The sequence below is a fragment of the Onychostruthus taczanowskii genome, unplaced genomic scaffold, assembly GCF_017590055.1.
Source record: "Onychostruthus taczanowskii isolate IOZ18803 unplaced genomic scaffold, ASM1759005v1 scaffold3, whole genome shotgun sequence".
NCBI lineage: Eukaryota > Metazoa > Chordata > Aves > Passeriformes > Passeridae > Onychostruthus > Onychostruthus taczanowskii.
In genome coordinates this window covers 14,497,677-14,523,438 of record NW_024500349.1, presented here as the reverse complement: position 1 = coordinate 14,523,438, position 25,762 = coordinate 14,497,677, and the positions used below count along the sequence as shown (strand labels likewise).

General features: G+C 38.5%; 1 protein-coding gene across 6 annotated transcripts in view; it reads left to right on the top strand.

Annotated features, from left to right (window-relative positions):
• Positions 1–463: 463 nt before the first annotated feature.
• The window catches only part of LOC121338203 (phosphofructokinase, platelet), a 43,322-nt gene continuing 18,023 nt past the window's right edge, over positions 464–25,762 (top strand). For all 6 annotated transcript variants that reach the window (XM_041408929.1, XM_041408927.1, XM_041408928.1 and 3 more), the window contains exons 1-12: positions 464–858; positions 8,991–9,064; positions 15,818–15,895; positions 18,203–18,392; positions 20,892–21,057; positions 21,717–21,761; positions 21,856–21,964; positions 22,415–22,510; positions 23,239–23,331; positions 23,697–23,822; positions 24,400–24,464; positions 25,170–25,239. In XM_041408929.1, coding sequence (XP_041264863.1) covers positions 774–858; positions 8,991–9,064; positions 15,818–15,895; positions 18,203–18,392; positions 20,892–21,057; positions 21,717–21,761; positions 21,856–21,964; positions 22,415–22,510; positions 23,239–23,331; positions 23,697–23,822; positions 24,400–24,464; positions 25,170–25,239 — 1,197 coding nt within the window. In that variant the 5' untranslated portion in view covers positions 464–773. The remainder of the gene's footprint in view (positions 859–8,990; positions 9,065–15,817; positions 15,896–18,202; positions 18,393–20,891; positions 21,058–21,716; positions 21,762–21,855; positions 21,965–22,414; positions 22,511–23,238; positions 23,332–23,696; positions 23,823–24,399; positions 24,465–25,169; positions 25,240–25,762) is intronic.

The following is a 25,762-nucleotide window of genomic DNA, read 5'->3' as shown; positions in this document are numbered from 1 at the left end:
CCCGAGCCGCGCCGGAGGCATCGGGCTGCGAGGAACCGACACGCTGGAGGCGGAATCCCCCCTCGAGCCTCCGGCAGAGCCGTGAGGGCGACGGGAAGCCGCCGGAGAGCCTCAGCTGAAGGAGCCGCAGGCGCGACGGAGACACGCGGCGCTCCTCAGCCGCTACTGCGGGGAGGATGAGCCAGCTCTAGCCAACACAACTCCCTCCCCCGCGCTGCCGCCGTGCCAAGGCGCCAGCCATGTTCCCGCATCGCCCCCACCTCGGGCGCCGGGAAGGAGAGGGGGAAGGGGAAGGAAGGCGGGGAGGCGGCGCCGGGACTCCCGCCCCGCTGGGGCCGCGCCTCGCCCCCTCCCACCTGCCCGCGCCCCGCGAGCGCCCCCGCCNNNATTGGCTGCGCCGCCCGCCCGTCAGCGCCGCTCCCGCAGGGCTGAGGGGGCGGGGCCGCGCAGCGCTGTCAGCGGCGCGCGGGGAGGCGGGGAGGGCGCGGCGGCGGGGCAGAGCGGGGGGCGGCGGGTGCGAGGAGCTTAAGAGGTGCTGCTCGGCTCGCTCTGTTTTTTATTTCCCGGGCTTTTGCACACAGCCTTGCCACTTCCCTCCGGTTTTCTGCAGAGATTTACCTGTCGGTAACCACACACCCACACCGGGCTGCTCGCGCTCTTTTCCCGCAGAGGCCGAACGCTCGGTCCAGCGGAGCGGGGGCAGACCCCGGCGGCCAGGGGCTCCCTCAGCGACCGCGCTCCGCCTCGCCCGCCGGTGCCGCTCCCGCAGCGCCATGGATCACCAGCCTAAGTTTTTCGAGAACCTCTCGGGCGCCGGGAAGGCCATCGGGGTGCTGACCAGCGGCGGAGATGCCCAAGGTAGCGGCTCACACCGTTTGCTCCGGGAGCACGGGGAGGACGAGGGGAAGGAGCCGAGGGGGAAGGAGAACGCGGGGGAGCTGCGGGCACGGTGGGGAGTGGAACAGCAGCAGGAGAGGGCGAGGAGCCCCTCGAGGGCGGTGTGAGGGGCAGGAAGGAAGGGCCTCCCCGGCTGGCGGGGCGCCCATGCGGGAGGCCGGGGAAACAGCGTGGGCTGCTTCAGGGCTGGTGTCGGCAAACCACGGTGCGGCACATGGCCCTCCCAGAGCCCTCTCTCCACACGGAGGGAGTGGAGAGAGGGCTCTGGGAGCGGTTCACACGGGATTGCAGTGGTGCTCGGGTTCCTCTTTCCGTGCTGGCCTTCGACCCGGCTTTCCTTCTAAGCGCATTTAAAAGATAAATAATTTTTTGCACGGCCTGGGCGCTTGAGGTTCAAACACCCCCTCACCCCTTTTTCCCCTGTGCCTTCCTCTCCACGTTTCCTCTGCCCCAGGCTGGGCAAGTGAGAGGGTAGTAACACTGCAGTAACTTTTACTACCAAGATGTCTCGTTCCCTGGAGAGATGGTGGGGTGAGGAGGGATGGCTGATGCGAGCGGGGGAGGAGGAGGTCGTGCCGCCCTGCACGGCGGGTGGGAGGCTTGGCTGCGCCGCTGGGGCTCTGCCAGCCCTCGCCTCATCTGCTTTTCACTTCGTTTTGGCACCAGCAACACGTTTATGTTCCTAGCCGTGGTTTAGAACGCTCAGATCGTGGTTTGCTTTCCCCCCGTAGGAGTATGTTAGAAACGTGTCTCGCCTTCTTAAATCTCTTCAGTGTAGAGGAAGTCGTAGCTACTACAGGACAGGGCGAACAAAAGACCTGCACACATTGAGAGAGATGGGAAAGAAAAGAGGCTTGATCACAATATACCTAGTCAAGAATCCATTTTTTCAACACTGTACTTTCCCTTTTCCTACCAGAATATCGTAATGGGTCCTTTCCAGCGGCATATTCTGTGATTCTACGGTAATAGTTTGAAGTTTCAGTTCATTAAGATTTCAAACACGCAATGCTCCGTGCTGTTCGAGAGGACTCTTGCTCTGCTTATACGAGGAGAGTTGTTCAATGATAATTGCTTTTAGCACCTTCTTTTAATTTACAGTTGTTTTACTTTTTTTTTTTTTTCGCCGGGACTGTCTCGAGAGTACATTCACTTAAAGAAGAAGCGGCACTCATTCGCGTTTGTGAAGAGAATGGGGGGTGCGAGCCTCTCCTTTCGTTCTGCTTGAGCTCGGTGGTTTAGGGAGCAGTCTGTCCCCAGATTTTACACGGGGCCGGGGCAGCCTCCCCTCTCTTCTTACCCGGCTTTCCCGGCGCGTCCATGCGGTGGTAGCTTGCATGGACCAGTGTCTCCGCGCTCCCTCCCTCCCTCCGCCGGTGTGTACGTGATCCGCTGCGAGTCGCTGCAGATTCCGCCTCTTTGCGTCATCTGGGCTGGGAGAAGCATCCTCCCTCCCCCTGCCCGCAGGAATAACGGGGAGCCCCCGGGTTTACCTAGGATTATACGAAACTCTAATCGGGATGAAAGGGATTTGTTGCCATCGAGGAGGAAAGTGTTGCAGCTCTGGAGAAAAAAACAAATAGAATGCGTTTAAATGGCTTCTCTTACCCCTCGGTGGGGCTACACTTGTTCAAGTTTTATCCAGTTTGCCCTCAGTGATCTCAATTCCACTGCTAAAAGATTCTAGGAGGAACTGAGCATCAGAGCGTCTCTGTCTTAATGGTCTGGTGGCCAAATCGCCATTTTAATTTAAAAGTGTGGCAAAAAGGGTACTGCCTGAAGCAGCAATCCCGTGCTCAGCAAGAGGCTGAGCCCTGCAACTTGCTTCCGCGTGGCTGGAGATTATATAATGCAGCAGCAGATGCATCTCCTTTTATAAAGTACTAATCTTCACTGGCCGCTGTGTGAATTAAGGCATTTGAAGGACTTGCGGAATCCACGGGTAACATCTAGACTTTATCTCTGGCAGATTGCCACAGAAGCATGCAGAGTTCCAAAGTAACAGCCTGTGAAAGTTACTGACTGTCTAAGGAGTGGGGTTGTCACAAAGACCAAAAAAAGTAAACTGGATGCCTTCCAAGCTGTTTCATTGGCAGCATTGTTGTCCTAACTTTGAAGAACAAGGAAATAACCTTCCCAGCATTTTAGAACTTGATCATTTCACCTGAATCACACAACACAGTGTGTGACCATAACCCCTTACTATCTCGGTAGCAGCAGAGATGTGTAAAATAAGCAGCCTCAAGTCAGTTTGAAGGTTAGGAGTTAAACAAGGGACTGAATGAGTCATGCCCTCTCAAGGTCATTTGCCCTTTGGAGGACAGAGTGTAAATGTGTGAGAGAAGTGAAGTCCTGAAGTGCATGAAGAAGGAAGTATGCTGCTGTTACAGCTATTTGAAAAGAATCTGTTCAAGCAAAGTGTAGGTGAGGCAAAGGTACTGACTCAGAAGTAAGCAAAAAAGTTCTAGTATTAGGAATAAAGTTCCAGTCTTCTGTTTTGTTTTGTTTTAGATTTGTCAGACACTAAAAATCTTCAAAGTATCTGTAATCCAAACTAAACTCACAAACAATTGAGTAGAAAAAACACCTGTTAAACACAAAATCTTAATAGGTGCCAGTATTTAGATTGGACTGTAAGTCTGCGCAGAGAATAAAATATACATACAATTATTTTAAGGTGAAATTAGTCCCTTTACTGTTATTTGTACTTCTAATAATTTAAAAGTAGATTTATGTAAATTACACAAAGCTTTCTATTTATAGGGCATGTTAAGTTTTCAGTTACTTCCCCGCATTGGTACTACTTCCTTGAAAGTTTCATTTTTCTTTTTTTTTCTACCAGTAGAATTTTAAAGACTATAGGATGTATATGTGTCATACTGGACTTTTTTCTTTGTGGAGTTAAAGAATTTATCAGTGATCTGTTTCATAGGAAAACAAGTTCTCTATTTAGTACACTTATAATATGTGTAAGTACCAAACCTGACAGTCTATCACTTCAGCTAGCCAGCTGTTAAATTGTGAACTGAAAATGTACTTTCCACCGCAATCACAAGTACCTTGAGAGGCAAAAGAAGTTCTGACAATCAATTCTCAATATTTATGGGTTGGTTCAGTTTCTGGAGTATTTCTAAATTGTACTGGTTGCAGCTCAGGAAGGTGGTTTAATAAATGGTGTTCAATAACTCAGGCTTCTCACTTTGTTGGATTCTCTGGCCATTCTTCTTCAGGTCATGAAGTGCACAGGTTGAATTTTCTGTGGGTTGCCAGTGGCTGCCACAGACAGTGTTGACCACCGCAGGTCACTGGCGTTCACACAGCCTCCCAACAGCCTGTTCCGGGGCCGTGGTGGGCGCGGCTCGGCGGCAGGAAGCGCCGTGGGGAAGCCGCTGACAGAAGGTGATTGTGCACTCCTGGGCAAGGATGTGCTTGTGGCTGTGGAGCTGCTGCCCAGCCAACTGACTCGAGGCCTTTGAATAGGACTGTGTTGTTTTTCAGATAAACTCAAAGATTCAGTGTTGAGGAGGACAGCATAAGTAAGGGATGGAAGGTCATAGCTCATCCTGCTGAAATAAAGTGCTTCGTATCTCTACATTCACAGCGTTCCAGGCTTCCCAAAAACCAAACCCAAGTTCCAAGGCTTTGTTAGGGAAGCCGCTGACAGAAGGTGATTGTGCACTCCTGGGCAAGGATGTGCTTGTGGCTGTGGAGCTGCTGCCCAGCCAACTGACACGAGGCCTTTGAATAGGACTGTGTTGTTTTTCAGATAAACTCAAAGATTCAGTGTTGAGGAGGACGGCATAAGTAAGGGATGGAAGGTCTGGAATATCATAGCTCATCCTGCTGAAATAAAGTGCTTCGTATCTCTACATTCACAGCGTTCCAGGCTTCCCAAAAACCAAACCCAAGTTTGTTCCAAGGCTTTGTTAGTAGTGTAGATATACAAGTCTTGTCCTGGTGACATAGATTGGAAGAAGAAATCTTGGCACTGAACAAATGAAAAAGCTCAGCTCCTTCAGCAAATACTGGGTTTAAAAACAGCATAAAAATAGCCCTGAAGAAGCCTTTTGGATTCCAGGGCTTTGGAATACCACTGACCATGACTGTGGAAGCAAAGATTTACATATTTCTGCTCTTGAAGCATTACAGGTTGAGTAACATAAGATGTATTCAATATAGTAGTGTAAATGTGTTAGTCTTGTCCGGGTGGCAAAATTTCTTTTCCACCATAAGCTTCTCAACTAATACAGAAAAATAAATATTTTTTAAAAAGTCACAAACTAAAACAAGCTACGCTCTTCTTACGTCATCCAAACTAGAGTTTGTTAATGCTTACGTGATTTGAATATAGTCACAAGGAGTTTTTGAATTGTAGCCCCCAAAAGGCACCTTTTCCAGCTGAGAATAGTGCATGCCAATAGACATGTATGTGAAATACATATGTGTCTATAGATACAATATTATTAGTACTATTTGTATGTAAAATTAAGGAATGTAGTTATTAATGGATGAGTGTAACTATTTCAATGCATTTAGTATTTTTGAGAAGCTGCTTTATAATTAGTGGATTCAATGGTTGAAACTGGTCTCAAGATTTTTAAGAAAGAGGTATGTTTGCCATCTAGATGTTCTGCAATTGTGTTATTCATGCAGTAGAACATTCTGATCTAATACAGTTGGTGTTCAGGAAAATTGTGTAATGTAGTCTTCAGGTATCTAGAATAACTACTGTGTTTATATGCAATAGAATCTGTAATATAATTAAAAGTAAATGGAACAAATTCAAGTTGTGTTTTTATTGATTCATTCAGTTCTTGAATTTGACTGTTCTCTTTTCATGATTATAGGCTCTTAGTGACATAACCATTTACATATTTGAATAAAATCTTCCTGTTTGGTAATGTTTAGACATTTTCCTTAGTGATTTTTGCTATATAGTCTTTTAAGTCTGAATCTTTATTCAGGGTAGCACTGAAACATATGTGTTAAGTCATTAAGCCTGTGTTAAAGCCAATGTTTATCTTTAAAATTGGTGATACTTAAGTATTTTTTGATGCTTATCCAAGATGCATAGTTTTGATTTTGCTTTTGAGTGGTTTATGTTACAGTTGTTTATTTAAAGGCATGTCTGACTGACTAAAGCAAGGCAAACTTGGCTTAAACACAAACTCATGTGGAACCTCCTCTGTTGTAGAGGTGCATATGTACATGAGCCAGGATGCAGGCACAAGAGAGGGGTACTCTTTTGGGGGCAGAGAGACCCTCTGAAATAATTTAAAGATTTCTGCAGTACTGTTTGTAACCCTGTTATGAAAACCAAGTGCTCCTTTTAAGGACAATTGAATAAACGAGATCAAGAATAATAAATTATCAACTTTTAAATTAAGTCGGATGTTATGTAAAGCCCTGAAAGTAGTTGTATTTCACTTAATCTTTGCTGAGTCCAAAAGAGCAAAATAAATATTTCCCTCTTTCCTAGGCTTTAATTAAAAAGCAAGTAGTAATTCAGAAACATTTTAAATAATTCTTACATTATTTAAAAAAATACTGGTTTCACTTGTGGCTTTCTTTTGAAGCTGCTATTCTAATCCTGTATGTTTATCAAACTGCATTTATTATTCAGGACTAAATCCACAGTTAACCTGCTAAATCTCTTATAAAGTAGTAAGCTTGAGTAATACCATTTCATGGTTATTACAGTAATTCATAAATACTTTTGTAAGACTCCACAAATAATGAAATTTTATTAGACAGTCCTACAGAGGCTTCATGATTTTTTTTTTGTTTGTTTGGTTTTTTTTCTTGAATTACTGCAATTTAGACAGCCAAACTGTAGCAGTCTAAAGCTGCAATGTGTTAACTGTACTTTGTAGGTATCAAATTCTAATATCCTTTAGTCCTCAGCCTTTTGAAATGTAAGCTAGGAGCTTGCCAGTAGACACCCAAGTCCTTTTTCTCTATAAGGAGGTAAAATATATAACACAAAATAACAATAAAATGTAGATTACCTAAATTTATAAAGCTGCAGTGGTAGTACTGGGAAAATGCTGTCTGTCTGTAATCTGTGGGATTACAGATTTTTTTTCCTGGGATTTTTCCTTTTCATGGAGCAGGCAAATTGTGAATTTTATCTATTTTTTTCATGCAAGAAACATGGAAACTGAAAGATATTCACTAAGGAAGTATATGGCTGTATTGAGGATTTATATACAAACTTCCCACAAATAAACCAAACCAAACAACAGCAATCCCTCTCCAAAAAAAACCCAAACAACCAACAAAAACAACAAAAAAAAAGCAACCAAAAACCCAAAAGCCAAAACAGAACTGCCAAAAAACCTCCGTACCAAGCAGCAACAACAAAAAAGCCTCCCACACAACATGTGCTTTAATAGAAGCAAGCTGTGGGCTTTGGTGAAAGGAGTACCTTGTGCTGAGTGTTCCTGTTTGTGGAAAATGGCAGTGCTGTGATGAGCTGTCAGTTTGTTAAAATTAAAGGTCTTTGTCTCTGAGGGGTGTTAATTTTGTTATGAAAACTGTTTCACTGAGGAAGTAACTTTGCTCTGTTTGATCTGAGATTTATCATGCTAACTTTCATTACAGGCTGTCAGATGAGATTCTCTGTTTTTCTTTGGCATCATCTAGTTCTTTGTCTAAAGCTGTGCTTTTAGCTGTCTTGGCATTTGAAAGCTTTTTCCAGCCATGCCACAAGGCCGACTCCAGCTCTGTAGCAAGAATTCTTGCTACAATTTCCTAAAACAGAACTTAAGTGAAAACATTGTTGCTTGTGATTTTTGTCGGAAGTGTAAGTGACATCTACACAAACAGCAAAATCAACTTTTTGGTTTTGGCAAACTTAATTCTTTTGTTTCATGTTGATCAACTTTAGGGACTTTCTGGTTCATAAATAATGAATCTTTGAGAAAAATTCAGCCTGATTCTTTATACAGGTTGACTTTTACAGCTCAGTATTTTTTGCAGTTAAGGTCAATACTGTAGGATTAGATCTTTGTGACTTGCTCTGTTGTTTATATATTCAGTTACCAGCTTTTTGTATCTGCAGAGAGGTGAACACTTAACACTTGTGTTGAGCAGCAGAGTTTACCTGCTACTTGGCTGTTTTGGTATTAAATACAGCAGATTTGGAGAATTTGTTCCTGGTACTTTGGGTTGTTACCCTTCTTGGATCCATTTTTTACTGATGAGCCAAGACTATCAGTGTAGCCCAACTATTTCTCTCTTAATGCTTTGTGTGATCTCCTGTGTCTGTTTTGGTGTATGGAAGCAATTAGTTGATTAGTTCTAGAAAGTTCCTGAATAATGGGTAGGGTAATGCAGTATCTGAAGGAATGAATCATAAGAGAAATTAATTTGGCCTGTGTAGAGGGATCAGGGGAACTTCCACTGTTGCTCAAGAGGTTAAGTGTTTGACCATGGGACTTAAATGGAAGATTTTCCAGGATTATAGTTTGTCAGATGTCTTGTGAGCAGAGAATTCCAATCAGAGCTTGCATTTTTGGGACCAAAATGGCATTCAGATGCTTTTCTGTCAAATGAGTTAATGTAGTATTATTTATATTAATTTACTGCTACTTTTGTCTTTTTAAATGAGCATCTGTCCTGGTCAGCTTTGGCTCTGCTCCCCACAAGTGCTGTATATACACCTATGTTATTTTGGAAATCTCAGAAAAAACTGTTTGAATATAATTTCTCATTTAAAGAAGCTAAATTTTAGCTTGCTGAATGTTTTGCATTTCAGACTGGAAACTAACCATTATTGCAAAATTAATTTACTTCGTTGTTCAGTAGCTGTAACTTCTACAATGCTATTTTGCAGTCAGCAGCAATTTAATCTCTGATTAACACACACACACTGGCATTCACATAATTATTGTAACAAAGAATAGTTCTGAACCCTTCATACTCATGGGCTGCTTGCACTGTCATTAAGCAAATTTCAGTTTTAATGGATGCTGGTCATTGTCTTTCTTTAGGAATGAATTAATGTTCTCTTTATTTTCAAGACACAATACTTTTGCTATACAGAAAGTGCTGGATGACTGTAACAATGTGATTTTGCTTTTTCTTCCCAGGTATGAATGCTGCTGTGCGCGCAGTAGTACGCATGGGAATCTATGTAAATGCCAAAGTCTATTTTATTTATGAGGTTAGTTTTGTTTCATTCATTCTGTATTTTGTCTTCTGACTAAACTTGAGTTTTTATAGAAATACACTGGAGACTGAATAGTATAAATTAAAAAATGTGGGTAGGTGCCATTCCTGTTCATTGTGGGTTTTATTTAGTACTTTTTATTTTTATGGAAATTTACATTTCACAAGGTATATTCTTAAACTTTGTAATTTAAAAGTAATTTCTTAACTATATGGAATTCTTTGTGTGTCACCAAAGACTTGAAAGCAGTCGTCACCCTGCAGTGAGCTACATATCTGTGCACTTGTTGGATGTTTGGCCCCACTTACTGTGCTTCATAAACATTTGTTAATATTGTTTAAAGTGCTGATTGTTAATCCTTTGACTCCATTTTCCTAGAGTATGATAAGGCTGTATCCTCACCCTTATTTCACAGATTGCACAGCTTGGTTTTGATCAAGAGTACTGTGGCACTGGTGCCATCTTGCCTGGCTTACAGGTTGCAACTGAAGAAACTCAAGCAACAAACAAACAAAGAAAAAAAAGCCACATCAAAAACTTGACCCTAATTGGTCTGTCCTGACATCAGAATTTTGTGGCTGAAATTTGTAACTGTATGTGCAGAAAGATTGTAAATTTCTGTAGCAATTATGCAACATGAAAAAAAAGATGGGACAAGTTTAATGTCAGTGTCAAGGCGATGCTCCATGTATTTGTCTTCCTGGAAGACTTTTGCAGTTAGACTTCCTGGTAAAGGATGCTTTAAAATTGTTTTTATACAATTTTTGTAGATTAAACTATACTGTAAATATATTTATTCTATTCCCACTGGAATTCCTGTACAGCTTGTTAGTAGTTTGAGGTTATTACAAATCATAATAAAAAAACTATATGAGAGAAAGCTTGGTAGGTCCCCAGTAAAGTCTAACTTTAATATAAAAATATGGAGTACTAGAATTCATAGAAGTGCTTAGAAAAAGCTTTTGTTTTAGTTTTGTGCATGGCAAATACTTTTTATCTTTAAAAAGTAGCTGTTTATCCATTTTTTTCCTGGTCTGCTGATTCGTATAGCTCATTTACTAATGAGATGCAAAGTATATTGAAATGCAAATAAGCAGAGGACTGTGCTCCAAAATTCTTTCCTACTACTGTGCTAGAGCAAGTTGCTCTGAATACTTAGTGTGTGCTAATTACATGGCCAATCTCTGAAATTCCTTCAGTGTTCAGCTGTTTTGCAGGCTCACTGAAATGGGTCAGATGCTTCTCTGGAAGTAAGGAGGGTGTTTTGGACATCTTTAAGGCCAGAATCTGGATTTGAATTTATTTTTTAACTAAGCTTAAGTTAAGGATTGCCTTTTTATTTTTTTTTTTTTTTTTTTACCTTTTAAACATATTTGGTACCACAGAGTGATAAATTTCAAGAGAAATGTGAATATTTATTTTTTCTGAACTGGACTTATCAAAATATCACTATTAAGGATATTCGGTAGAGTTGGCCAGTGTGAAGTCACAGATAATTCTGAAGGAAAAGTGATTGTAAAAAAATTAGTCAATATTGGGAATTTTCAGTTTCCCATATATATTGTCCTTCTGTCTTCATTATAACAGCAGGGTCTGTGAGGAAATGCACATTTCATTGCAAGTATGGGCTCTGGAAAAGATCTTGCTTCTAGATCAGTCCTTTCAGTTCTGTATTTCTTAAAGTATCAAACACTAAGCTTTGTTCTTCCCTGACTGGTGATAGTTGAAATATGAAGTCAGTTTTCCTTCACAGTGCCCACAAGTACTTCAGAGAAACGGAGCTGCAAGCATTGAAATGAAACAGCTGTTTAATTTTACCCCTTTGAGATGGGAAACAGATAAAGGTGACAAGTGTAATAGAAGGTAAAAATCTTCTTCTGATACTTGTCACTAATGTTCCCTGTTCTAAGCCTTTGTGTGATGTATAAAGAGGAGATGTATTTTTGGGTATAGTTTTAGTTATTTATTGCTTTTAATAAGGTGTTCCCTCTGAGTTACAGTTTACTGAACGTGACTTGAGTGTGTCAAGCAAAAAGAATACTGTATCTTAAGCCTATGTTTTGAGCATTTTAACGCGTAGGTTGGGATAAAATGGTATTTGTATTGAAGCTGCTCTAAAATAATGAAGGAAAAACCTGAAATGACCATATCCAAAAGAAGAAAAAAGGTATTCTTATTTGGATCCAAAAATTGAGTTATAGGTCTCAGCCTTTTTGAAGCTTACTTTGCTGTAGTCATCATGCTTTATTTCTCCTGTAGCTGTGTCTGTCAAATGAACTTTTTTTGCTCTGCAAAACCATCTGTCTTCTACAGCTGTGGCCAGCACTAGTTCATATTCTAAGTAAAAAAGTAACTCTCTTTTCCTAACTGCATTTTTCTTCATCTTGTGATGAGCGATTACTAAGATAAATGAATTAAAATTGGTAATGAATAAGATCTAAGTAATTTTCTAGCCTTTTTAAAATTGGTTTTATGAAAGCCCAAAGAAAGAAGCAGTTACATACTAGACTTCATGGCCTATTTGGACTTCAAGTCCCAAAAGGAAAAAAAGAGTAAACTCATGTGAAAATGAAAACTAGAAAATAATTTATATAAAAATTATTATTTGCTATATATCTTTTTATAGTTTATATGAAACTGTGAATTTTTAGCTATAAAATTTAAAAACCCCTTGTGTTTCTTAATTCACTGAAGTTAGCACATTTCAAATTTTTGCTATTACTTGTAAGTCTACACAGTTCTGCTAGCTTCACAGTTTAGTATTTTTTAATATTTTATTTTAGTCTGTAGTTATCCTTTTTGGCTATCATGTCATTATTCCTCAAATCTACTCCAGTCTGAATTAAAATTTGAATACCCATGGATTAATTTCATTCATGGTATGGAAATCTAGGAGCTGGAAGTATGTGTAGAGTATCAGGCTGTTCAAGGGAGCTAGTTTATTTTTTTTTTCACTAATTAAAAACTGTTAAATTCAGGTTAATTTTTGTTTTGTCTTGTTTTTCCTTTTTAATTGAGAATGGGAAGAAAAAGTGATGCCTCTCATTTATGGCATCTCAATTTTGGAAACTTGAGGTCTTCAATATTTATACAAATAACCTGCCCTTTTTGCAGGATTGAAGCACATAGTTCCCAGTGGATGCGTGCTCTTGCTACTAAGCTATGGAGCTTTTAGATTCTGCAGCTTGGTTAAGTCTTTTTGTCAAGAGGCCAGCATTGGGAGTGCAATGGTACGGCAGTCATGGATTTCTGTGGGGCAAACTTCATGTCTTTTCTGTGGGGGTTTGTGCATTCAGTGGCAATATTATTTTTTGTTGTTGAGCAATGGCTAAGAATCCTCAGTAAGTAAATTCACATAACTGTTAAAGCCCCAAATGTCTCTCATGTAACACATCAGAAGATGATTGTCCTTTTTCAAAAGCTTTTGTCTTCAGAGTTCAGGCTGGAAGCCATGTTTGCTCCTACCATGCTGTCCTGGAGTTGCAGTGTGTGTGAATGTACCCTGTGAGCACTGGACCCACAGAGATTTGTTCTTATTCTTTGAGTATTTAGATTTTGGGTACATGAAGGATTAAACATAAAATGGAACTTATCTTCACACACTGTGTGCAGTATTTTTGACTGTTCATTTTTTCCATTCTTGCCCCACAGTTTTAGTATCTCAGTACCCAAGCTCCTGTATTTTTAGGATCTAAGTAAGAATTTACTTTTTAAATATAAATTGACAGATTCCCACCCTCATGTTAAGGTCTGTAGTCACATCTGTGATTTTCAGTAACCGTACAATTGATTGGAGAAATGGTAAACCTTCAAACAAACATTGTCCAGTTCTCATCAGTGTTTATCTAACTAAAACAATAAATGAAAATCGTCACCATATTGTACTCAGTTGTAATTAGTAATTAATTTTTTTCCCCAATAACTTTTTTGGAAAGCTGTTCTAATTCTATAGCTTGTATCTTTTAATGGTGTGGAAAACAATGTGACAGTTCTATCTGCCTTATTCAGAGGTAGCATACTCATACTTGGAAGACAACTGAATTAGGAAAAGTTCATATAACAGTTCAAACAGGCCATGATTCCAAAGGTTCCCTGCCCTTACCTTGCAGTGAGAGGAATTGTTAATACATCCCCTGTTCCCACTTGACAGCACAGATATGAACTCCTGACCGAAATGCACAAATTCCTTCTGTTTCAAGGAAACATGATTCAGGAATGGATCATAGCTCACTCTTAGCCTAGCTGTGAGGTGTTTCATGTCTTAAGCTACTATTTTCTCCTTTTGCTTTTTTCTGTGTTTTAGATTTGTTAATCTGAAAATTGAGAATCTTATTCCATCAGTCTTATTTATGTATATATTTCTTATATGTAATACTTCTTTGGATGCACTTTTGTTTTTCCTCTCAAGTTAAAATGGAAGGTGAATGACTTGAGCACACTTGTACTGTACATATTTTTGTCAGCTCTCAGTGCAGCTTACTGTAGTCAGTGTTACAAACTGAATTAAGATGCAACATTACACTGTTTATTGCCAGTGGATCTCTTGAGTTATTGTAGTTGTCAATAGAAATACTTAGAGGAAAAGCTTTTACTCCATTACTGAATGATATAAGGAACATCAAATTCTATGTTAAAAAAAAAAGGCAAACAAGCAAAGCTGGTGATGAATGAATTTATTAACTTATTAGCCATCATCAAGCTTAATTGTATCTACTGCCATGTTTCTTTCTGAGGATCTTTGCACTTTATCTGAAGGAAATTTTTTTTAAAGTTGCTATGTAGATTAAGCATTATTCTTTTCCCACTTTGCTCTAATTTTGAACAAATTGTGTAAATAATGGCTTAGCTCTTCAAGTCATTGTGTGTGTACATCAGCATACAAATAGTATGTCCTGTATGTAGGGGCCCACAAGGGAACTGGGAAGATGGTTCACCGGGAGCTGTAATGATGGGACAAGGAATAATGGGGTCAAACTGAAAGAGTGGAGATGTAGGTTACTATATGGAGAGAATTCTTTACTGTGAGAGTGGTGAGTCACTGACCAGGTTTCCCAGAGAAGATGAGGATGCCCCAGCCCTGGCAGTGCTCCAGGCCAGGTTGGATGGGGCATTGAGCAGCCTGGTCTAGTGGGAGATGTCCCTGCTGATGGCCGGGGAACCGGAAGGTGATGATCTTTTAAGGTCCTGTTCAGCCCACGCCATTCTGTGTGTATACATTAGATACATGTCAAAGTTATCTGAAGAGTGTACAAGATATTGAAAAGGTCTGTTGGATGGCAGAAATTAGAGACATAAGTAGTTTTCCATCTGGATGTTTTTTGCTATTGCTTTATCATATTGTCTCACTGAGCAGAAACTTTCATGCTTTCCCCTTGGAAGCTGTACTGGAATCCTGAAATGTCTAATTGAGTAACTGATACTTTTGCTGTGGCCAGGTTGTCTTTACATTCTTATTTTCTCGTGCTGGTTAGGACTCAAAGTTTGACATTAAAAAATCATATATATTATATGAATACGAGCCACTTTAGGGTTAGTATATTTCTAAGTTACTGCTTATTGAGTAAATTCTGCATATACCCTGAATTGTGCCAAATTAAATTTTTCCAGTTTATAATGTCAGTTCTGCTGTTTTCTGAACTCCCTTCTTGTTCTAGTTCCTGACTTACTGGAAAACCTGCACATAGAAAAAATGTTAACTAACTTCCTTGCTGTGGGGAATATGTACACATAATCTAAAAATGGAGACATAAATATTGTCATGGTTACTTTTCCTTAGTAGTTCTTTGTTTATTTTCTTTAACACATTATGATTTTCCCTGTGGATTTAAATAAATGTCAAAAAGTTGAATGGTAATTCCAGTTTTATTCTGGTGTCTGTCAGTTAGGGTTTTCCTTTTCCTTTTCCTTTTCCCTTTCCTTTCCTTTCCGAGTTTTTTTTTTTAATCAGTGTTCACAATATCACCTAATGGAAAATAATGTGTAACTGTCATCCTGCTACTATTTTTGTAGAGAGGAAATAAAGCAAAGCCAGGCAAAACCCTTTAGCTGATTGGTGGATAGTTTCCCTTCTTTCAGATGAGTGTAGTTCTTCTCATATTAAAGCATGCAGTGGTTTTAGAAGACCATTTAAGGTAATAGGAATTTCTTAAATGCATCACTAAAAATTGTATTTCTTTTTTAAATGTCTTTTATTTATTGTGTGACTGCCTCAAAAAAAAAAAAAGAAAAAAAGGTTGTGTCATCTGATTTCTTGTTCTTTCATGAAAAAAATTTGGGTTATTGCTCTTTATCTTGTTTTGCTTATTACCAGCACTGGGGGGAAAAATGTACAATGTGTTACAAAGATTTCCTAAATTCATGGCCCCAAGCTGTGGTTATGTTTTTAAGGAACATATTTTATAATGCATTTCAAAGTTCTTTGTAGATTTTTTTTTAATTGAACATTTATTCTGAAAGAAGAAGGACATTACCATTCTAGTTTTATATCTGTGTAATCTCTGTAAAGTATTGCCTTATCTCGATGTTGTTTTTGGAACTAATGCTTTAGGAAGAGGATTTGTTTGGCTTTTTTCCCCCCATCAAAGAAGCACTGATACTTTCTTGAATATTGTTTCATTTAAATTGAGTATTTTTTAAATCAGAGTTTTTAATTAAAGTTTTATTAAAGTGCACAAAGTGAGTATTACTGTAGTGGAAATTTCATGTAGTTTTTAAAATCAGACTTATGAAATACTTTCCCTTTTACAGGGTTACCAGGGAATGGTTGATGGAGGTGATAATATTGTAGAAGTTTCATGGGAAAGTGTTTCGAGTATCCTGCAAGTGGTAAGTGCTAAGGGGCGAGAGTGGGACCCAAAACCTCTTTATTCAAACAGAAGAGCCAAAATTCTAGATCCACACACCCGCTGGAGTTATGTATTTGGACTGTGTGATGACTGAGTGACCAGCATGTGCCACTTCCAGGAGAGCTTGATTTCTGCAGTGTGGATGGCTGACACTTGCTAAGGATCTTCATGTGGTCTTGAATTTGGAGCCCAGAAATAATCTTGAAAACCTTTGTTCTAGATTTGCAATGTCACATGTCATTAGCCTCTTAAAGCCATATTAGCAAGTCTGTATTTAATAAGAAAGACATTATAGGGACAAAACATGAAACAGCTGTGTTTTGTAAGGCAAATAATTTCTTACGAAACCCTGTTGGTTTTCTTTGTAAGTGGATTTAGAATTATAGTAACGGATGTAATTGCAGTGCAGTTCTGCAGAGCTCAGGTACTGCCAATGACTTGGTACATTTTTATTACAACATTCTGCAGTGTGGCCATTTGGATCTCCTCAGCTTTTGCTCAGCATGGTAATGTTGTTACCTCTTCCAGAGCAGGTGCTATGTTTGGCGAAGAGGCCTTACTGCTTGCCAGGCTTTCTGAAAACTACCTCCAGGTGAAGCGTGGGTTTCTTTGGAGTTTTTTGTAATGAACATAAAACAGTTAGCAGAGACAATTTTTTTTTTTATTTTTTAAACCAATGCCCTGGAGTACTGTGAGGTATTTTGTCCTCTGTGTTTGGTTGTTTTTCTTTTCTTCTTTTCTCTCCCCATGTCTATCTTGCAGAATCTGTAAGTAGAATCATGGAATATATCAAGTTGACAGGGACACATAAAGATCATTGAGTCCTAAAACTAAACAATATGACTAAGAGCATCATCCAGATGCATCTTATGATGACAGGAAAATTGTGTTCTCTTGGCCAAGCCACACAAGAGCATAGGCAGGAGCAGGATGTAGGCTCCTCTATGTGTGTAGTGTAAAAGAAAAACATCTTTCTGAGCTTTATTGCTGATAATTCAACAGATCAACAATGAACCTCAGCATGTGTCTTACAGAATGTGTTTAGTTGTTTTGATGAGAAAGGTTTTGCAGCCCATTGTGTATTTCTGTTTATTCAGAACAAGTAGCATTTTGTTTCAAATACAGTTTCTTTTGCTCTGAGAAAGGTTTTGCAGCCCATTGTGTATTTCTGTTTATTCAGAACAAGTTTCTTTTTGCAGCTGTTTTCTAAATATGAAAATATCTAGTTTTAGAGACATTTTTTAGTCCTTTTTTTTTTTTTTTGAGCATCTCTGTGTGTACACATCTACCTTTTTGTCTGGAGACAGCTGATTTCTGTTCCACTTTTTTCTTTCCACTAGCAGCTATGCAACACAGATGGCAGACTGGCCTGAGAGGTGAAACATCTATTGATAGGGTAGATCGTGTCAGTACAGCCACTGCAGGTTTGAAGTTCAAATTTAGATGCATGTGACAGATTTACTGCAAGTTAAAGTTAAGGGAATGTTTATGCAAAAGTGATGTAATTATCTCCAGATTTGCTTGCAGGAAAAAAAATTAGTTTTTTCAGTCTTAATTGATACTACTTTTTACTGTGACAAGAAATAAGGCAAAAATTAAACTCCTTGAGTGACTGAACAACATAAACACAGAAGATATGTAAATGATGTGTGTCCAGGAAGACACCCAGCAGTTTTCAGTGACAGGGCAGTTCAGTTATTTTTTAAAATGCCCACCACCGTTTCCAAGAGAAGCTTTTTAGTTCATATTAATAAATGCAACAGATAATCAATAAAACAGAAAATGTAGCATTAGTCTGATCTATGCGGAATTAAAGACAGTTATTTTCATAATTCTGTGGAATGACAATGGACACTAATTTTGAATTTTAGGGATACATTTTTTCTCTTATTGTCTATGTATCTTGTGATATTAGGGGGAAAAATACCACACTGAGGCAAATTAATGTAAATGTTTAACAAGTTAATATACCACTTTTAAATATTAGTAGCAACCTAAACCTCTTTATTTTAATACTGCTAAAATTAATCCGATGTAATTTAATATTTTCCTTCCAGAGTAGCTCTTTATCAGTCATTTTTGAGTGTTTTTTTTGTTTTTCCCTTGTGTATGTATCTGTTCTTGAACATAAATTCCCACAGGTTTGATAATTTTTTTATAATTACCTTACCTCACTGTAAAATGAAAAGACGGAGGTTATGCTGCGAAACTCGTCACTGATCCACCTCAGAAACGTGCAGCAATATCCCGGATCCCTAACTAAAAGTGCTGCTCTTCCCTGGCCTAGGGAGGCACGGTGATCGGCAGCGCGCGCTGCAAATCCTTCCGCACGCGCGAGGGCCGGCTGCAGGCTGCCCTCAACCTGGTGCAGAGAGGCATCACCAACCTCTGCGTGATCGGCGGCGACGGCAGCTTGACCGGCGCCAACCTCTTCCGGGAGGAGTGGAGCGGGCTGCTGGAAGAGCTGGCACAGAAAGGTGAGTGTGCCTTCAGTGCGCCTAGGCTTCCCCTCCAGTCTGCAGGAAGGTATGAACCCAGAACCGTGGGTGTGCAGACTGTATCCAGAGGGTACATCTCAAGTTTAAAAATCAAATGTGTTCATTCTAGGAAATCGCGTGGTTCTTCATAAAATAATAGCTTTTGGTTTCTGTGCATCTGCTTGTGTGTATCATAAAGGTCCAAAAAAGGCCAAATAAGTTACTGGGCAACAGTCTGTGTGGTTTTTGTCCTCTATTATGAATAATTTTCAGGATCTGAACTTCTTACCTTTTGCTTGAACAAAAAAACTCCTATGTCCTCATATCCAATCTGAGGTGGTAATTCCTCTCCTACAACGAGCTACACATTTGTATGTTATTAAATTATGATGTTTTCCTTCCTGTATGTCATTATTTGTTTAAGATCAGAACATTAAGTGGCTGTTGATAGAAGTACAGCCAGCCCAGTAGTTGCCTTTGATAGCATCCAGGAGAATGTATAGGGAAGAGTAAAGACTAAAATAATGCTGTGTTGATGCTATATGTTACTCATAATACATAAAAACTCTGATAGGTTCCATCCATTTCTGTCTTCAGAGCTTCCTGAACCAGAGGCTGTTAGCAGTCCTTTATGAATTTCTCTTTCATGAATGTATACTTGAAAGTCTACTTAAAAGCATACAGAATTTTGCTGAAAACATTGTATAGCAAGGAGTTCTACAACTTCACTGAATAATGAAGATTGTGAAGAAACTTCTTCTGTTTATTTTGGTCCTGCTGGCTTCTAGATCATTTGATATCCATAGTTTCTGTGTTAGAATAAACCATGAATGATCAATCCTGCTTCCTCTCTGCATGCCACTTGAGATTTTACAGCTGTCTTATTTTCCCTTCATCATCTCCTTTTCTAGATGGAAGAACCCTAGTTTGCTTAGTTGTTCCTTATACGTAAGTTCTATATCTTTGATCATCTTTGTTGCCCTTCTCTGAACCTTTTCCAGTTCTACCCTGTTTTGAGGTGGGGAGGACCACAACTGCACCCAGTATTCAAGATGAGGGCAAACCATGGATCTACACAGTAGTATAATGATCTTTGTTTTGTTCTCTATTATTTTCTTAATATTTTCTAATATTTTGATTTTTTTTTTACTGCTGTTGAGCATTGAAGCTGATTCATTAATGAAAACAGCATTCTGATATTATGCTGGAAATAGTGTTGTTTGTGATGTTAGGGTACATTTTTTTCATGTGTCTTAGTTTACATTTATCTGCAATGTATTCCATCTGATACTTTACTGCTCACTGTGTCTTGCTAGTCTTCATTTCTTCTCAAGAACTCCATACGTTTAGATCCCAGTAATTCAGTTTGTTCAGTAAACTTTGGCACTTTGCTGCTCATTCCCTTTTCCAGGTTATTGCTGAGTGTGTTGAACAGCGCAGATCCCTGTAGAACTCCATTGGTTACCTTCCTAAGATACAAGAATTTGCATTTACCACTGCCCTCTGCCTCGTATTTTTACCCTCTCTTTCACATTATTCACATTATTACTCTATGAAAAGCCTTCTGTCTTATACAGTGACTGCTTAGTTTCCTCAAAACCCTTTGGCAAAAGACTTTGTCAATGGCTTTTTAGAAATCTAAGTAGAATATGTCAATCAGATATTAAGTCACATTTGGAACTCTAGAAGAGGTTTGTAATGCATGGTATACATTCATAGAAAACATTTTGATTCTTCTTTACAATGTTATATTCATGGACATTAGTAATGTTTTTTCATTATGGTTTCTGCTGTTTTTCTGTAATATAGAGATTAAACAAACTGATACATCGTTCTTGAATCTCATATTAAAAATTTGGCATTATATTTACTACCATCCCATCCATAGATACTAAAGTAGTTTTAAGTGCTTAAGCAGCTAAGGTGTTTCATCCTTGAGATCCTTTAGAACTCTTGGATGATGCAGCATTTTCATTGCTGTCTTGAGAGACACCGCTAAGACATAGAATAGGAGCTTTTCTGTTCTGTTTGCTTATTAATCATGAAATCAGAGCCTTTCAGTGATGCAAAAGAGAAGTCTTCAAAAGTTGGATGATGGTTTCTAACTGTTTACATATGCCATAATCACATCCAGTTTCCATCCTTTTTCTTCTTCATTGCATGTTATACACTGAGACTACGGTTTGAATGATACTGTTTTAATTTGAGACCGTCAATTTTAAGGTTGGTTATAAAACTTGATAATTATTTAACACTTTGAGATAGACTGAAAAGCTCTTATTTCCTTCCTTAATGTAAGGAGTTCCGTGCAGGATTCTTTTGCTTGGATGTTTGATTGGCTTTTGTTTGTAGTTTTGACTAACCTTGTTGCCTAAAATATCTAAACATAATTTAATGTTTGGATATGTTTAGTTTATAAAAGTAGAGCACCTGAGCAATACGTCTAATTTTTTTTTTTTTGGTAGTCTTACAGTTCTTTCTCTGAATACTCCTTTACAGGAAAGATTGATGCAGAGGCTGTTAAGAAATATGCTTACCTTAACATTGTGGGAATGGTTGGATCCATAGACAATGACTTCTGTGGCACTGATATGACCATAGGTACTGACTCAGCTCTGCACAGAATAATTGAAGTTGTGGATGCCATCATGACCACTGCTCAGAGGTAAATTGAGCATATTGTAGAGATTGATAACAAATACACACATATTTATGCTTTTGTTTAAGTTCATTTTAAATAGAGGTTAGGTAGGTGGGGAAATAACATTTCTTTTTGACTGTGTGTTTCAAATGGTTTGGTTTCTTTTTTTCTTAGTAACTGCTTTTTCATCATTCCTGTCATGGCAGCACTTCAAGTATGCAATCATAGAGACTGCATCAGCCTTAGGGGCAGACTTGGTTTCAATGTTTTTAGTCTTTTTCAGACATAGTCTGTTAAAGAAGATCCAGACACACCGTGAATAGTACAAAAATAGCATCTGTCTTATATAAGCTTTATTTCAGTAAGAGTGAAGCAATTTAATTTTTTTTTTTTTAATACAGCTATACCATTACAGTTCTTAACTATGGGTCTGCATAATTTACAATTCCAGTAAAAGTTCATATCTTCTCTCATAGCTGCCCATACATGCTTTGCAAGAAAATAGTGAAAATGAATTATGCATTGGAAGAGATTTAATTTTAAACATATTATTTAATATGACAATGATTTTGTTTTCCTAATGTTTTTCTGTTTTGCTAAGGAATTCTGAGTTCAGTAACCATAATAAACACAAGCTGTTTCATGATACTAGGTTCAGTTAATTTGTTTTCTTATTTTGACAGCCATCAGAGGACATTTGTTCTGGAGGTTATGGGGAGACACTGTGGGTATGTATTGTCTTCAGCATTTTGTGTCTTGTACAGGTACAATTATTAAAGAAATCTGAACCATGAAAATCTAATCATTTGTTCTATTTTTTAGCTATCTAGCTCTGGTTAGTGCCTTAGCCTGTGGTGCAGACTGGGTGTTTATTCCTGAATACCCACCAGAAGAAGGCTGGGAAGATACAATGTGTGTTAAGCTTTCAGAGGTAATTTGTTAATGTGTTTGAGATTCCCTGATGTCTTTGTGGATGTTTATTTGAAAGCAGTGATTAAAAAGTGAGATCAGGACTTTAAGCAAGTCTTTGGTTTTGGTGTCACATGAAGTTCTCTGTATCTTGAACATTTCTTGCACTCTGTGATTGTTTTGAGGAATCATATGACCTGCCCTGGGAATTGCATAAAATTATAACTATGTAAGCAATATGTGCACATTTCCTCAGCAATTTGATGATAGACATTTTACTTAATCAGTGAAAAAATGTGTATGAAAATAAAAGGTGTGAGATCACATCACATATCAAATTTGAGTGATCAAATACAAGAAATGCTTTCTCAAATCCTAGCAGCTTAATGTAGAGCAATTGATTATAAAATTATGTTGTAAATTACTCGTTTGTTTTTTAACTACACGAATGTACTTTTTATTTTTATTACAGAACCGTGCACGAAAGAAAAGGTTGAATATTATTATTGTAGCTGAAGGAGCTATTGATTGCCACAACAAACCTATAACATCAGAGAAGGTTAAGGATGTAAGTGTCAACTTCCCTGTGATACAAGATTTCTATTCATAAGATGGGGCTTATTGTTAATAATGATATTTCTTTAGAGTAAATCTGTTCCTATAAGGTAGCTTTCACACAATTGTATTTTGTGCTTGTGCTTTATCATCTAAAATTCCTTAATCAAATTAAAGGGCAATGTTTTCAGTAGCAATTTATTGGAACCTTTTCTCCTTATAATGCAGCACAGCAGTTCAAAAGCATCTGCTTCATGGGTGCCTTAGTTGATAATTTGAAATCAGCTCAAGCCTGTATTTATAATCCAATTTTACTTTGTATGTCTTGTAAAATTTTTAATATTGGTCTGTCTTACAGTGAACTAATACTGTGTGCTTTGGACAAAGTCTTGTCCAAATGGTTGCTTTGCTAAAATTTTCATTGGTGTTTAAGATGAAGAAATTTTTTAAGCTGTTTTTTTCTGCCTTTTTTTTTTTTATTTTAAGGCCTCATTAAGAAATAAATTGGGAAATAGTCATTGGTGGAAAGGAGCTATGATACTTTGACTTTACCTGGGGTTTATCTGTCCTGTGACTATGAAGTTCTGTTTTCCATAGGTTTTAGAGAAACCTTTGACTTCATTCAGAATTGCAGTTTTATGAAGTAACATTTAGCACTACGTGTTCCTAAGTGTACATGATGCTAGCATACATATAAATACTGATAATGATAAACCCACTGTATTTTGAAATTCTATGCAGCTTGTGGTTCAGCGGCTTGGTTTTGACACCCGGGTAACCATCCTGGGCCATGTGCAAAGAGGTGGAACCCCTTCAGCTTTTGACAGAATTCTTGTGAGTATTCCCAAAACAACTGCTCATGGCACCACATAGGGCAACTGCATTTTATTATTTATTTGGGGGTGGGATGGTCTCTACCTAATTAACTTGACAAATCAAACTGTTACCTCACACTAATTGTCTGAATAGCTCAAATTCAGAGTAGTGAAGCACTTTGTGTGAAGGAATCTGTGCTTAGGATCAAAATGCAAAGCTTAATTGTACGTACTTATGGGTATAAACAACCCACAACTTTATTTCACCTTACCAAGGAGTGATTTGTGTCAGCTTGAGTTACAGAGAAATCAGGACCATTTCTGTGGTTGGGGCCTTGTGCATTCCAGTGCTTGCTTGAGCACTCAAACGTTCTCTTCTTGCAGGCGAGTCGTATGGGTGTGGAAGCCGTGCTTGCCCTTCTAGAAGCTACTCCAGATACCCCTGCCTGTGTTGTGTCCCTGTCTGGAAACCAGGCTGTCCGTCTGCCTCTGATGGAGTGTGTGCAGATGGTGAGGCCCTGGCAAAAAGCCAATTTATGTTATTTATTTACTACAACAGACTACTATGTACAGTAATTGCCTGTTCTCATTAGGACATTGATGGAATGTGTACAGCACTTTCCCATATTTGGGAATGAATAATGAAGTTCATGTATGTTCTCTATGTGTTACCATTGATTTGCAAACTATGAAGGAATAAGAAATACATGTCTTCTTAATTTGTTCTAAAATTTCATCTCATATCTTCTGTTTTTATTGTTACAACAAATTCTTCAGATGCCTGCATCCCATTTACATGTCATTCACAAGTCAGGTTTCTTCACTAAAATTGCAGTTTAAACTAAAAGAAGAAAATGAATAATAGATATGCTGATTTTTTTGTCCCATTAAGGCTTTAGGTATTTGTTTCTACTGTCTTCTCCTTCTCCACCCTGTAATTTATGCTATGAGAGGAGGTAGCTCATAAATTGAGGAATTGTCAGTATTTCTTTTTTCATTGTGGAAATGCATTAACACATGGAATATATTAAATAATTGAACTCCTGTGTTTTTTAAACATATTGAGTGATCAACTTGTTTTTTCAAGACTCAAGAAGTCCAGAAAGCCATGGATGAGGGAAGGTTCCTTGAGGCTGTGAAGCTTCGTGGAAGGTATGGCTAGTAGCTTATATCAGTTTATTTGCTGTAGAAAAGCATAGTTACTTTGCTGTTATGCTGGCATGTGACATTTTATTTTAAATATTTTACAAACTATATGGTTTTATGGGTTTGAGAATGAGAGGAGGCAGAAGAGTTGCCTAAGTAGAATAATTTAAATTCTTACCTGCATCAAAACATGCAAAACAAAGCAAACTGTAATTCTCTCCTGTGTCAGACTGGGAGCTGTTCCTAGGCTAACTGGTCACAAAGCAAAAAGCTGCTGTGCTGTATGACCTGACTGGTAGCTACCATAAGCTTGTTTATTCATGATTTTGAGGCCAGTCCTGTGAGCTTGTTTGTAAGTAGTTGATAATTTTCCAGCAGCAATGTAGGAGGAGGTATTCTTCAGTCCTGTCAGGAAAGTGATTTGTGTTTCAAGTCATCTGATAATAAAATGCTTTCTCCCCAGTCCAGAAAACTAATTTGTTAGCTGCATAGTTGTTTTATATTTTATGACTCTTATCTTAAAGAATTGAATATTTTTCATTGTTCTCTCATTTCCAGTTTTTGCCATGTTTTACATTTGCTGTAACAATGGTGTTAATATTTCGTACCCATTTTTTAATGTTTCTGAAAAATTCAAATGTTCCTTTAAAATAACTATGAGTTTGAAATTTTACTATTTTATTTGCTTATCTTATTTACTCATTTGTTTAGGAGCTTTGAAAACAACCTTAACACGTACAAATTACTATCACACAGAAGGCCAGATGCTGAGCTTCCAAAGGTAAGGGGGTTTGTTGAATGTGCAGTGCATGTCTGCTTTTGGGATCTATTAATAACTCCCTTCAAACCTCTATTATAGCATAGGTTACAAATTAAATATTATAAAGATGCTTGAAGCACACTAGTTTATTCTAATAATAAGTAACATTTTTTAAAGAGAAATACCATTGTAACTAGAAAATTGCTATAGACAGTTTCTTTCAGTCTTGGATGTACAGCTGGTCGAAATTGTTAAAGTGTCTGGTCCTAACAGTTGCTGTTTTGCCCTCTGTTTCTTACTATGGGGAGAAGGAGGGGTGATGTTCAAGATCATGATTAAGATTCTGAAAATCTTTAGATAAAGGAGGGTTCTATATTAAAAGAATTCTAAGCCTTCCTTTTGAAGGGTAAAACCACTCATGGGGAAGGGCAAATACAAGAATTCATGGGAAGCAGTACTGAGGGCAGATCCATCACCTTTATGTGAAATAAGTCACTCTGCATAACACAGTTTAAATTAAATAAAGGGGCATTGTAGTTCCTAA